General features: G+C 35.0%; 1 protein-coding gene across 1 annotated transcript in view; it reads right to left on the minus strand.

Moving 5' to 3' along the window:
- PRMT3 (protein arginine methyltransferase 3) overlaps positions 1–15558 on the minus strand; it is a 69987-nt gene that overhangs the window by 37320 nt on the left and 17109 nt on the right. The window contains exons 9-10 of the mRNA XM_070957550.1: positions 12244–12365; positions 4504–4603 (exon numbers count right to left, since the gene is read on the minus strand). Of these exons, the coding sequence (XP_070813651.1) occupies positions 4504–4603; positions 12244–12365 (222 nt within the window). The remainder of the gene's footprint in view (positions 1–4503; positions 4604–12243; positions 12366–15558) is intronic.

Raw genomic sequence — 15558 nt, forward strand, 5'->3', positions numbered from 1 at the left:
GCAAATTTTAAAAATATTTTTTTTAAAAAAAAGAGTTGCATTATTAATTCAAAATTAATTAAAGCAAAGTATTCTGTACTGCAGAGATTTGTGAGCAGAATGCTAATGATTGAAAGTAGCAACCAAATGAAGACATACAAAGGGCCAGCTTTTTCTTAGACGAACAAAGAAAGGATATTTTATTATTGCATATTATAGAAGTGTTTCAACTTTTAAAAATATTTGTTAATGCTTTATAGCAAATAGAATAAAGATATAAGGGCTTTGTGAGGTATATTTGCATAGCTGGGTGACAGAAACGTATCTGTATATCAAAATTCAGAGAAACAGAAATAAACAATTAGAATAAGATACTGGCTGTTGAACAAAAATGCTCCTCCATTCAATTTTATCTCTAGAGAGCAAGTTTGCAATTTCAAGTTCGCTTCAAATAAAATTGTTGTATGGATGTACAATACAGCACTTAAATGTTTTTTTTTTTTAAAGTCCAAACTGGATTTCTCAAAAAAAAAAAAAAAAAAAAAAGTTCCCCTAAAACCTTAGAAAAAGCCCATTTATAATTATCTTTCATTCTGCTTTCAAAACATTTTTGGTATTATTGTTATTGCATTTCATACTGTCTTATAAATTTTAATGCTATGCTACCGCTAATATCTAAGATAAGATAGAGAAGAGAACCTTTATTGTCATTTTTAAGCCATGAAAAACTATTTAAGAACATTCCAATACAATTTAGTTTTCTGAACATTCATTTTCTGTCCGTTTTCTACCTTCATCATACACACGGGTTCCAATATGATTTCTTCAGTGATTCTACAGATCCCAAGAAATGTTTTCCATGTCCACACCACATTATTTCCTTCAAATTCCTTCATAATGTCTATCAGGGCTGGACAAACATCAGTCCTGACCTACATCTGTCAACCTGCCTTCATTTGTGGTTTGTTTTTTTTCCTCCAACAATTTACCACCTACATTTGATAAAAGAAACAAATGGCAAATGTGACTAGTTATTGCTGTTCATATATTCATTAGCTAAAATGCTTCCTGGCAGGGGCGTGGACAAATCACTGTTTTAGATTATTCGCCCAACATTTGACTGAAGAACCACAGGGATGCTGGATCCAGAACTATTATGCACTATCACTACCTACTGATAAGACCAAGATGGGATGGGGATAGAAGGTAGCTAAAAAAAAAAAAAAACTTCTGTCAAAGCCATCCCAAACCTAGTACAGCTCCTGGTCCATTGACAGTTCTACATTATCCTGATCATTGGTTAGTGAAAGCTAAATCACACAAATGGTTTCTCTGTAACAGCTAGGCCGCTAAGAGAGGGCTGTAAAGCCCTCTGAACCAGTATGGTCCAGTCTAAGTGCTATTGATACAGCTAATCCAAGAGCTCTGGATAAGAAGTAGCAGTCTTTGTGTGTTTATTTAGATTTGTATTTACCGTATTTTTCGGAGTATAAGATACACCTGACTATAAGATGCACCTAGGTTTTAGAGGAGTAAAACAAGAAAAAAAATATTCTGAACCAAATGGTATAGTAATACCATGCTTTCCCGAAAATAAGACCCCGTCTTATATTTTTTTGAACCCTGAAATAAGCGCTTGCCCTTATTGCCATGCGCTCAAAAGCCCAATTGGGCCTATTATCAGGGGGTGTCTTATTTTGGGGAAAACAGGGTATATTTAATAAAATATAGCAGAACAATATTTCAACCATGTAAAGTCAACAGCGGTATTAAGAACCATCATCACTGTCATTAACAAATGAGGAGAGACTTTAAGGTTCAGGCACTCTTCTAATTTTCTGGAAACCCCAAAAATTCATCATCACTAATGTCAGAATTTAGGAAACTCAGTTGCTCACAATCACTGATATCACTTTCTTTGCTACTTTGCTATATGATATCATCTTCAGTTCCATCTACAGCATTGCTAATGCCACATTTTTTGAATGACCGAGCAATGATTTCGTCCTTCAATGAGTGCCATGATGTTTTCACCCATTCATAAACTTGAGTAATAGTGGGCCTCCTCATTCGTCCAGTAGGTGTCAGATCATAATTACCAGCAGCCATCCATTTGTTCCATTCTTCTAGCATACAGATTTTAAATGGTTTATTGAGGGAAATGTCAAGAGGTTGCAACTGGCTGGTAAGACCCCCAGGAATTATGGCTAGATGAGTCTTCACTTCTTTGAATCTTTTCCTTGTGGTTTTGCTAATATGTGCTCTAAACTGATCGAGCACTAATAAAGCAGGTTTTTTCAGAAGATCTCCAGGACATTTGGACCACACTTTTTCAACCTATACTCTCATTCCATTTTCGTCCATCCATCCTTTTTTTTTTTAAAAAAAGTTTTTTTTTATTTTTTAAGACAAACAAACATTTAATACATCAATCATCCCTCCCGTAACATCTCGCTATTGACTTCTTCAGTTCTTTTTATTCTTCTTGTTCCAACAGTTTCTTCTATCTTAATCATCATCCAAACCACTATAAAAGTTCATTCCTATAACCATATTCTTGCCATCAAATTTTTATATATAGTTATAAAATTAATCATTTATCTCTCTTTTCCAACCAGCAATTAAAATAATTCCATATTCTAAAGTATTCTGATTCTTCCCTATCTTTAATCAACAAAGTTAATCGATTCATTTCTGCACAATCTAAAATCTTTTTTATTACTTCATCTTCCAAAGGTATTTTCTCTAATTTCCAATTTTGAGCATAAACAATTATTGCAGCTGTTATTATGTGTATAATCAAATAAATATATTCCTTTTTAATTTTGTCAGGTAGGATATCCAATAGAAACAACTCTGTTTGAATTCAATACGTTATTGTGTCATTTCTCCCAGCCAGGCCTTAATTTTATTCCAATAGTGTTTTGCTTCAGGGCATGTCCACCACATATGATAATAGGATCCTAGTAGTTGGTGACATTTCCAAAATTTCGCTGATTTATCTTTAAACATTTTTGCTAACTTCTCCGGTGGCATCCTTTCTCATGGACATGCACAACAATACCTTTTGGAATAACTTCTTTTAGAAAGGTTTTCCTTTTGAATATTAACATCAGTGGCAATTTGGTGCCATTTGCACAGCAGGACAACACAACCATGTAATGCCTTTTCTCATGTCCTGAGGTTTTCACGGTTATGCTTTTGGCCCCTTTCAGATCAACAGTCTTATTAGAGGGCAGATCAAATGTTAGCGGGACTTCATCCATATTCCCAATTTGGCCAATTTAAAAAAAAAATTCTTCCTAGCATCTATTAGAAATGTATGAAAAGACAGAATCTTAGATTCATACTCTTTTGGCATTTTTTGCGCAATTCTGGTTTTGGTGCACATAGCAAAACCATATCGCCTCATAAATTGGTTGGATCAGTCACCCAGAATACCGCCAATCAGCTGCCTGTTGCTGTTGCCACTCCCACACCAACTCCCTCCCCCCCCAGGTATGACTGATGCAACATTTGGTGTATACGACTCACCACAATTTTCACCCACTTTTGGGGGGTGAGGGAATGTGTCTTATACTCCGAAAAATATGATATACAGATACATACATACATGCGCATGTACCTACACATGTGTGTCCATGTGTGTCTATATATACGCCTAGCATTGACTGCAAGGAAGCAGAAAAATTCTGCCCATGGATTTAACACAGTCTTCTCTTTGCACTAATTCCTTCTTGTAGCGACATTTAAATCATCAAGATGTGAAGAAAAATACGCTCAAGTGCTTCTCCCAAGGGTATGAGCTGAATGAATTGTCTCCCTTTATAAATAAAATGAATATTCGGAAAACCTAGCACCAGCATGCTGCACAGCATTTCACAGCTTACTATTTGTAAAATCACTCTAATTAGTATTAAACATAATTTCCTCTTAAAATTCTATACCTCACAGGAACAGAAGTTCTGTCTGGATTGAAGTCTGCTCATTTGATATATATAGGCAATATCAATGTTGCCTTACTAGCAATAGCCTACTTGCAATATACACCAGCAATTTTGTCCAGCTTCTTAAAAAAGTCCCTTTTTGCAGTGCCATTATAACTTTGAGCACTCATTGAAGGTACTTTGAGGATTTTAAGAAGAAACTGGACAACCACTTGTCTGGAATGATATAGGGTCTCCTGCTTGACAGGGGGTTGGACTAGAAGACCTCTAAGGTTCTTCAAATTCTGTCATTTTGTTATTCTGGATTCTATCTACATACAAAAATAAATTTACATATGTACATGCATGCTTTCTTTTAAATGCTACTTAATGGCTATTTTAAATTATGATGAAATACTAGTCTAATAGATTTCAGATAGATATTATTGTGTTGTTAATTGGACAAATTATTTCCTGTCATTTTAAAACAAGAAGACAATAGTTACAATAATTAAAAATATAACGATTTGCCACATAGTATTTTGGCACATTTGAAATTACGCCTCCATATTTTTGCAAAGCATATTTCTATTCTTACCATCCATTCAGATATGATAACGTCAACTTTTTCAACAGGTATATCAACTTCTTCAATTCTTCCTTTGATCAAATAAATACTGTCTTCAAGTCCATTGAGCCTGCAAGGCAAAGGGCAAAAGCATGTTACATGTTTTCTAATTATGTTTTACCTGGAAGCACTCCATTATTACCATTAATAAGTACTTGTAATAACAGATAACTGTTCCACAAGTGTTTTTTGCTAGTCTGGCCACACAGTCTGTACTCAAGAATTACAAATTACACTTGCATAGGAATCCCCGGTATGATTTTAAGTGAGATACTACGGAATACAGTACTGAAGAATCTAGAAGGTTTTGTTTATGAGACATTAAGAGAATGGATGTTTTGGACTGACCTATGGAGATCCACAAACACACCCTCCCCTATCTGTTACTAACACAGGCTAGCAGGATTTGGAATTCAGTAGAAAATCAGCCACTTCATGTTTAAATATTTGCTTGGGTTCATATACCGCTGATTTTTTCCTAAGAAAAAAAGGCATTAACCAGCAATGAGAGAAGACATCCCAGGGAAATGCTAGCATTTCTTCCAGATAGCTGCACTGTTTTTAGCCTTCTGGGTCTCAAGGATGCTTTTCAATAGTTTAGGAAAGTAACTACTGCTTCCATAACCATTGTAACAGTATCAGAAAATTGTTGTCTGAGATGTGCTATCATTTATTAATATAACACAGTTTATTCTTGTCCAAGACATAATGCACACTTGAAATGTGTATTATGCACATTTAAATATGCACAATAAATTTGCACAGATGCAAATTCATTTATTTTCAGAAAGGAAATATGTAAATTTCCTACTTATGCAAATGTAAAGGAAAAAAGTAAATACCGTAGTGTGGAATCCTTGGTGCTCTCTGAACTTGGTCGTTTTCTTGCAGATTGTTCGTTACCAAATTAGATAATATCATTGGTGCACCACCAAGTTCAGAGAGCACCAAGGACCCCACACGGTTCAGCCCTGAGCCACAAATATTTTCTTCTATCAAGTATTGTAGGTTTGTATCTGGAAGTGTTAAGACTTTGCAAAGCGTTCAAAAAGGGCTTTTTGCATAGTTCGTTAGTATGAGTGAAACACCTCTTCTCAAAACATTAAAGCAGTCACATCCTTAGGAAACTTATGTAGTTACTTCAAACATGCATAGGTTTGCATGTAGATGCCCAGATAATTGGAATGCCAGAGACATGAAGAGCTGGCTATGCAAGAATCTGTATATACAAACAAACAAACAAACAAACAAGCTAGGGGAAAAACACATAAGGATTCCAAAGGCTGTTTTAATGCTGTGAAGAGACTAACACTAATTTGCAATAATGTATTTTGCACTTCTTTCAAATGCTTTTGGCAGCCTCAATAAGTATTCACATCTCTTATTTGATTTCAAAGACCCCATCAATTAGAAGATACCAAAATTCAACAGACAATTTCAAAACACGTTCATATGTTGCAAAGCAATTGGTCTGCTGTTACAATTATGTTAAATGAATTACAGTTTAATTCAAGTTTTAACTATAACATCAGAGACATATATAAATTTGCTTTGGTGACCGAGGAAAAACCTGGGAGAGAAAAATATAATAGTCAAATGTGCTTTAACCAAATATTCATAATTTTTGAATCTAGTGGAATACACTTAAGTGTATCTTTTTTTTTAATAAAAGATTTTTTAAAATTGTTTTTATTCAACGTTTACATATTTAAATCTTAGTTACACTTTTATAGCTTTCCAATACCGGCATTTTTAGTAATATCCAATTTATCTTTCAGCCAATTATATACATATGCATTTTGTTTGTTACATACTTATTCATATAATCAATACATTTTATATACATACCTACTACACATTAAATATATCATTCCATTATAATATCTTCTCTTTTGCTATATACTATCCATTATTTTTAGATTCCTTTTCCATTATATTAATGCCAATTGTCTTTCAGGGTGGGCCTCATAATACTCTAATATATTCATTATAATTCTTGAATTGTTTTTAATTTGTTGTTTGGGCAAAAACCCATTTTGATCCGAATGAATAATTTTGTTTAGTATTATTTTCAGTCTTTCTGACATTATTGTTGCCAAAATTTTGTAATCGACATTTAACAGCGAGATTGGCCTATAATTTTGGATGTGTTGATTGTCTGTATTTTCTTTTGGGATTAATGTTATGTATGCCTCCGTCCACGAGTTTGGCATTTTAGCTCTCTCCAATACCTCATTATATATTTCCAACATAATTTCTTTTAAAGATTCTTGAAATGTTTTATATAATTCTGCCGAAATTCCATCTGGCCCTGAATTATATTCATATAACGTGTTTCCCCGAAAATAAGACCCTGTTTTATATTTTTTTGAACTCCAAAATAAGCGCTTGGGCTTATTTTCAGGGAGGTCTTATTATTTTTGGGGCACATGGATCAAGATGGGGCTCCTCTTGCCGTCTTACCTGATTTCCAGCTTTGCGTTTAAATATTTTTGGGGAGGACTTATTTTCGGGGAAACAGGGTACTTCCTTTTACAAAATGATTTTTTAAACTGTTGATAAATGGAAGTTTTAACCAGTCCTTTCCATAGATGACACAACTAAGTTATAATAAAGTAACTGATGTTTATGTTTTTGTGAAAACAATCATCCTCGTTAACTGCAGAATTTTAGCTGAAGCATAATGGTGTAATACCAATTTTCTTTAAGGATATCCTATTTCATATTTTAAATGAAAATATGTGCAAGGAAACTCAAGATTAAATTACTCAAGATTAATAGCACTTACTTTCTCTGAAGCATAATTTATCAATCTTTCTTTCTTATATCATTGTCTGACAGCTAATACCAGACAGGACAGTATAATTATTCACACCACTGGGATTTATTTCTCTACCACAATGATTATCTAAATTCTTTCTTAAACATTTATTATACTACAATCACCTTACATCTGACGTGCAACAGAAGCCAGTAACCTCATAACAATTTTAGCATTTTAGTGGATAAACACAATAGAAAAGCAAACTATGGGTGAAAAGCTTCATGAACTCAATAATGCCATACCAAACATAAAATATTAGCTAAATTTGGATACTTTGGCAATATTTACACTGAAAGTAATTACTGGCATCCAAACAATAGTAATGATGAAATGATAAAAAAAGAAAATAATCCAGAACTATTATTAAAATTTGTACATCAAGAGAAACTATCAGAGGATAAAATAAAACAATATTTGGAAGAAGCTAGGCTGCCCAAAGTTCCTGAAGCAGTAAGAACTATGTTAAACAAAAAGATAATAATGTTTGAACTAACTGAGGTGATCAAGAGACAGAAGAACAATAAAACGCCAGGACCAGATGGCCTACCAGCAGAAGTTTACAAACAATTACAAGATATCCTAGGACAGTCAATGCTGGAAGTCTATAATAAAGTCTTGTTAGAAGCTAAGATACCAAAATCTTGGATGGAAGTAAATATTACACTTATACCAAAGGAAGATACAGATTTATTGCAAATTAAAAATTATAGACTAATCTCACTTGGACTATAAATGTGGACTATAAAATTTATGCTTCAATAATAGATGAAAGATTAAAGAGATTCTTGAATGAATTTATACACTCAGATCAAAATGGATTTCTGCCTAGGAGACAAATTAAAAACAACATGAAAATAATTTTGAATATGTTGGAATATTATGAAGCACATTCTGAAAAACAAATGGCACTGGTTGTTTTAGATGCGCAGAAAGCATTTGATAATGTAAATTGGCAATTTATGATAAGGCAATTAAAATACATGGAATTTGGTGAAAAATTTACTAATATGATCAAGGCAATATATACCAAACAAACTGAAAAAGTGATTGTAAATGGGGACATAACAAATGATGTTAATATTAAAAAAGGCACAAGACGGGGATGTCCACTGTCCCCTTTACTATTCATTTTGACATTGGAAGTATTAAACAGAAACATTCAACAGGACACAGAAATAAAAGAGATGGAGATAAAAAACAACAACAAACTATAGGCATTTGCAGATGACCTGGTATTTATCATAGAGGAACCGCGAACAACTGGACCCAAATTAATGAAGAAAATAGATGACTATGGGGAAGTTGCAGGATTAAAAGAGAAAATTAAAATTCTAGTCAAAAACCTCACAAATAAACAGAAAAAAGAGTTAATGGAGAAGATATACATTCAGATAGTGAACAAAGTAAAATATCTGGGCATCAGCGAGATGTGAAACTATAAAAGAAGATAATTATGCTAAATTGATACAGCAAATTAAACTTGACTTGGAAAAGTGGAAAAACTTGCAACTATCACTACTAGGAAGAATATGTCACTGCGTTTTTGTATTTGTCAGCTGTGCTTCCATTCTGAGACTTATGGTAGACTGATTTGACTCTTATCTCAGAATGCCACTGCGCATGTCCACATTCCTTCTTTCACATTCTTTCACTTTCTTCTAACTTTCTTTGTTCGCCTGCCAAGAGGCAAGGCAGGAACGCTGCCAAGATGTAATTAATTAGCTAGTAAGACCGTTTTTACTTCTTTATAATAAAATGTGTTTATTAGAATATATCTCGGGTTTATTTTCTTAAAGTATACTTCAAGGAAAAGTCACGATCCATTCTCTAATCAAGGTGCAATTACCCAAAAGCAGAATGGGATTAATTGCCACTCTGACAGAATAGCTACCATTAAAATGAATACTCTACCAAGATTATTATACCTGTTCCAATTCCAATAGAGCTGGAAAAGAAATACTTTGAGGAGTTAAATAGATTAGTATCAAAATTTATTTGGCAAGGTAAAAAAACAAGAATAAGTCTGAAACTGTTACAAGACTCTAAGAATAGAGGAGGCTTTGGGCTGCCAGATTGGCAGGCATCTGCACTTATGTGGCTAAAAGAATGGATAACCTTGAGACATATACAATTATTAACTTTGGAGGGTCATGACTTGTAATTGGGGTGGCAGGTCTTTCTATGGTATGGGAAAAATAAAATACACAGTTATTTCCAACAACATTGCATTAGAAATGTTCTATTTTCAGTATGGGTAAAAATTAAGGAAAAACACTATTTGAAAATACCAGTCTGGCTTTCTACGATAGAGGCATCGATACATCCAAATGTGGTTGATATGGAAAAAATCATAAGATATAAAGATATTTTGAATGAGAAATATCTTTGATACTCCCCAAACATCAATTGAAACAAAACAAATGAAATCCAAATGGATTCCACCAATACTTGAGGAAGTTCCCAACAATCTTACCAGCTGTTCCATTGAGCACCTGGTTGCTTCTAAACAGAGGTGGCCTGGCCACTTGAAGAAATTGTTCCTGAATGGTCTCTCTCTCTCTCTCTCTCTCTCTCTCTCTATATATATATATATATATATATATATATATATATCACCTTGAGATGTGCCTTTTGTTTATTGAGAAACTCCAGGAGATGAAGCAATATATCATGATTGACGCACTAGTGAAGGACGACAAGATGCTAAGTTGGCCAAGCATGGAGAACCAAATTCAAGCCTCCATTGTGACAATAAGACAGGAGAAGCACACACTTTTTTCTTATCTCAATGCACCGAGAGGCAGTGACAGTCCTTTGGGAAGAGGGTCTCGCATAGACTTCTATCTGGTTGATGCAATGAGTATGCAGCTTTTTGTGGATAAAGTCATTCAGATTCACCTGTCTCGACTCTTCATAGACAGAGTTCAATGTGGTGACTGGGACAGTATTTTGTCATTTTATCTGGGATTCATTTTGGCTACTGGAGCGTAAAGAAGTGATAGGGTTCTCTCCAATATGTCCTCAGCCACCTACAGTTTGGATCCATGCCCCCCCCCCCCCCACGAGGCGGCAACAGTCAGCTCCAGGAGATGATCAGTGCTTCATTTTTGTAGGATGTACTATATCTGCAACTCGAAGATGCAGTTTGTCCTTCAACTTAGGTTTCTTTCTAACATTTTCTTCCTCTCTTGGACTTAATTAATATTTTGTCAATTGCTATATTCCTTCTCCAAGGTCATCAAGTTCTCTATAGTCTGCTTCTTCCTGAACCTAGCCATTTTTAATAATTATTATCTTGTTTCTAACCTTCCTTTCCTTGGGAAGGTGACTGAGATTGGAGTCATTGTGAGCGCTCTCTGGAGAGAGATTATTTAGACTTGTTTCAAAGTGAGGAGCACTAGTTCCTCTTGTGGGTGACCTCTGTTGGGATCTGGATGGAGGTAGCATACCCCTAGTTTAGAGCTCTCATCAGCCTTGGTAAAATTGACCATGGTATTCTTCTAAACTGCTTCTGATGTTGGCAAAATGGGGGCACTGTTTTATCATTTCTGCCTGATCAGGCAGTTCTAATTTATGAAGGTGGAGATGTCAGTCAAGTATTCACTCCCTTTAAATTACTGCAATGTACTATACTGGTAGCTCATGAATGCAGCAGGATAGTGTTGCAGGATCCAATCTGGGCCAGTCACCTCTGGTCCCAGTGACTGACCCAGATTGTATACTGGTACCTGCCTCTGAAGATCATACTTCAACAAATCCAGAACGTAGTGACCCTGTTGTCTTTCACCAAAGGTTATGTTCATTTTTACCAGCTTCCTATCGGATTTTCAGTGCAATTTAAACTCCTATTAACTCATTTAAGTTCAGCATAACCTAAGAACTCCCATCCTTCCATCACTGATATGTGATTTGGCAATGAGTTAGCTGCAAGATTTTCTCAAACCAGAATTGACTTGCCCAATGTGCATCTTGAGAGAAACTGTTTGTGATCCCTCAGTGTTTATCCCTCATAAAATGAGAAGGGAGAGGACTTATGCTTTTCAGTAAAACTCCCCAGGTAAATTATACTGGCTATCACTCTTTAGACTCTACGAAAATTTTGGAAACTGAAGTATTTGGAGGCCCTATGTGAAATGATGGGATGTTAATTTGATTTTTGATTGATATATAATAAATTATTAAAATTGGTTTTTATAGTTGTTTTAGACTTTTCAAGAATGTATTTTAAATACCCATTTTGCTCTTATAACAGCTGAGTGTCTAGTGATTGTGACAGTCCAAAAATTAATAACATTTGTTAAACATAAAATAAATGGAGAATACAGATGCAGCCAAACGCATTGATACCCCTCCACTTTTTTCCAAGAAATAAGCCAAAACTGACAAGTAAATGGCATCTGCCAATCTTCATTCCATACTCCACTAGCAGACATTTTGCTTTTGATATATGACTTAACATATTCTTGCAAATTATAAATCAAATGATTTCCTATCTGTAAAATCATAGTGACAGCAGTGGGGAAGTACTGCTTTCAAAAAAGAAATAAACCAACCTTTCAAAGTAAGTGAATACTTCTGTTTCCCATTGCTTGCAAATAAAATGATGCATTTATAGGATTATTCCCCGAACATTTATAACACTGACTTTTTTGAACAGCATAGTTGTAATTTTACCCAGCAGAAAATAAAAAAGTAAAACATGGCCTACTTACAGGTCACAGGTCTTTTATTAGAAGCCCAAGAATATCTGGCTTCCATTTAGTTCCTAGGCTTGGAACAAAAATAGGTCTGATACGGCTGAAGTCCATTCAAAGTTCCTTTATCTTCTCTTTAAGCATTATCATATATTTGATTTTAATGAGGTCGAATCTGTGAAGGGTGCTTACCTAATGATGTCCATGGCTTGATAAATGATTTCAGATTGATCCACTCCAATCACCTTTTTTGCCCCTGCTTTGGCAGCAAACATGGAAAGGATTCCAGTGCCACAGCCAACATCTAGGACAATCTAATGAAGTGCAAAGAAGAAGAAAAAAGCAAGTTATTGCAATCAGATAATAGTTACAGAATAATGATGAAGGCATTGAGTGACGTTACTAAATAGTATCTGTAACCAAAAATCTAGTCATGAATACTCAGTGTTAAAGAGAAATTTTAAAATATAACATTTAAAAATTCTGAATTCCTTAAGAGATATACTGTAAGTATTTAGTGTTTAGTCTTGATTAAAAATCATTTAATGTCTTGCTGTTATAAGCATATGTCTCAGCCCATAAAAAACACCCATATTCGGATGCAGAACAGAAACATTTGCACTTCTGAACTCACATTGCAATTCTGAGATATTCACAACAACCAGCAGTACTAGGACATCTGGCAGCCTTCAACAAAATTGCTTGCCAATAGACCAGAGGCAAGAAACACTTAGAATCACAATAATGGAACAGGCCATTTAAGCCACCAAGTCAAACTTCCTGCTCAGCACAGGAATCCAAGTTAAAGAATCCCAGGAAAATGGTTGCGTAGACTCTCTTTGAATAGATCTAATGAAGAATTATCTACATTTTCCAAAAAAAGGGGGGCGAGGGGAAACTGCATAAACTGTACTGTTGAAGGTTTGAGTTGATTGGTACCTGAACTAAAACATGCATTTTAAATGTTTTGGTTCAAATATCAAATAAAGCGGTACTGTTTTATTTGGAACATGGACCAAAATAATGATATTTTGAGAAGAAGTGGAAAGAAAAAACCAAGAAAAAGAAATGGACATTAGTGAGTTGAGAAGAGGAAGAGAAAGAAAAAGAAATGAAGGTGGAAAGATCAGGTGGTGGGTTGGCTAGTAGGATATGCTGGTTGGCCAGGAGCCTATTTCTGACATCACAAAACACACATAGAATTCTGGTTTTATGATAATAACATGCATGTTCCACACTAGTCTCATCTAGCTTCCTCTGTTATTAATAACAGCAAAATCAGGGAATAAAACGTTACAAAGCAAGAACTTACTGCAGAATCATTCATGGTTTGTCATTCTCCTAACAAGCTAGAATTTGAAGGAGGTTTTATTTTATTCTCAGTTCATAATCCAAAATAAAACCAGAAGTTTTGCAATAACTTTTAAGCTGAAGAAATGAAAAGAGAATTGTCTGCAAGGAAGAAAGGAAAATATGAAATGGATTTATTTGGGAAGCTTATAAACTCTTGTGGGCACCATCTCTGAAGGGCTGCAAGAACAGAGATCAAATTTGTTCTCCATTTCTGCAGCCTGCCAGAGGAGTTCCCTCCCCTCAGTAAGCAGTCCTTTTCTTTTGGGAAGTGGATATCAGCTACATGAAAACCCGAATCCTTCTCAAAGAGCTGCTTGCCAGGAGGGAATCTCAGCTGTGCGGCAACCTTCCCTGCTGGCTCCTCCATTGACTTTCTGGGGAAGATGGCAGAGAAGATTGCAAATGGCAAACATATCTAATGCTACTTCTTCCTATTTTCTCAACAGCAACCATGAGTATGACTGGCCCAAGGTCAGCCAGCTGCCTTTAATGGCTAAGGCGGGAGTTGAATCCACAGCCTCCTGCTTTCTAGTCTGGCGTTTTAACCAGACTAAGCTGGACCAAGCTGGTATCAAAAGCTGCTGAAAGAGCTAGCAGAATTTTTAAGCCCTGTCAAAAGTCAACAAGAGTGACCAATGCACTTTCAATCATCCCCAGGCTTGATCCCTGATTGAAAAGGATCCAGATAACGTTTCTTCAGTTCTGTAACTTGTTTTGTTTTATAGCTATACCATCTCCATAATTCCCCCCCAAAAGGCAGGTTAAAGGTTGGACAACAATTATTCAATTCAGCTGGGTTCATAGTAACCCTTTTAATGAAGGGCAATCAAATGCTCTCTTCAGAGACATTGACATCACCCCATTCCTGCAGGAAGCATTAACAAAATCCTACACCCATTTTCTTGAACTTTCTCTAGCAGCCAGGTGGGACCCACAAGTGCAATTTTAGCATGGAAAGAGAGCAATTAAAAAACAAAATACCCCCTTTTACAAAATGAGTAGATATGGATAAAATACTGTGGACCCAAAAGACAAAGTAACACACATGCTTGAAAAGGATAGTATTCCTCCAACTGAAAGGTAACTGAAGGCAACTGAAAAGCAAATCTCCTATACTTTAGTCACTATTGTATTTAAACTTCCTTCTCAAGCTACTCTGACTGGAGTTCCAAAAACTTATCAAAAAAGAATTAAAACAATGAACTTCTATCATAGTAACGTGGAATGGAAGCAGACCTCCCTGCCTGCCCCCCTTTTTTTTTTGGCAAAGCTGAATTTCAATCTGTTCATTATCTTAAAAATGCCAACCATAAAGAAAATGTTACCACAATTATATTTTTTTCTTATTTATATAGATTGACTATAATTATATGCCAGTCAGCAGAACCATAGAGGTTCTATGAATACTTTAAATGTTGGCATGGCAGTAAAAATTGTTCCTTTCTTGAAGTAAGTTAAATGATTTTCGCTTTAAAATGAATTCACTCTACACGTTAATGAGGTGTTTTTGTAATGTCCTGCTGTGTTTTATTAAGTACTTATTTAGACTTAAGATATTTAACTTTTTTTTAATACGTGGAAATTTCAGATAACTCTCTAACCATATAAGCTATAAACAAGTATTATTTTCATCTCTATATGTTAATGATCATGATGTTAGTGAACTGCAACTCTAATGGATTTACTTTCTGCTATTCAGTATATCACTGAGCACGGGAAGTTGCATGAAGACAAATACTTAAGTTTTACAACTTCCTCAATCACCAAAAACTATGATTGAGGCACTGAGTTATGATACACCTACTGCACTTGATGAATCTCTACAAATGCATCTACAATCTGCATTTGGATTATCTGTTGTAGTAGTTCTGTTAACCTTTATACGCCAACCCAAAGTAATCATTGTGAGAAAAGCTGCCACATAAATCACTTAAATATATAAATAAATTTCTTCAGATTCTACCTACCATAATTAAGTGCACAAAAATTCAGCAGATACACAGAAGCGTGGAAAGCATGTTTAGATCTTATGTTAAGCTGTGAACATAGTAAAATGTGAACAATTCAGAGGACTACTGAGGCTATTTTAATAAATCTATCCACTTTCCAAGCTAGCAAGGCAAAGCTCTGTAGCAATAATAAGCATACAAGTGT

This window comes from Pituophis catenifer, unplaced genomic scaffold, assembly GCF_029215685.1.
Source record: "Pituophis catenifer annectens isolate HBS135680 unplaced genomic scaffold, rPitCat1.0.hap2 SCAF_1, whole genome shotgun sequence".
In the NCBI taxonomy this organism is placed as follows: Eukaryota; Metazoa; Chordata; class Lepidosauria; order Squamata; family Colubridae; genus Pituophis; species Pituophis catenifer.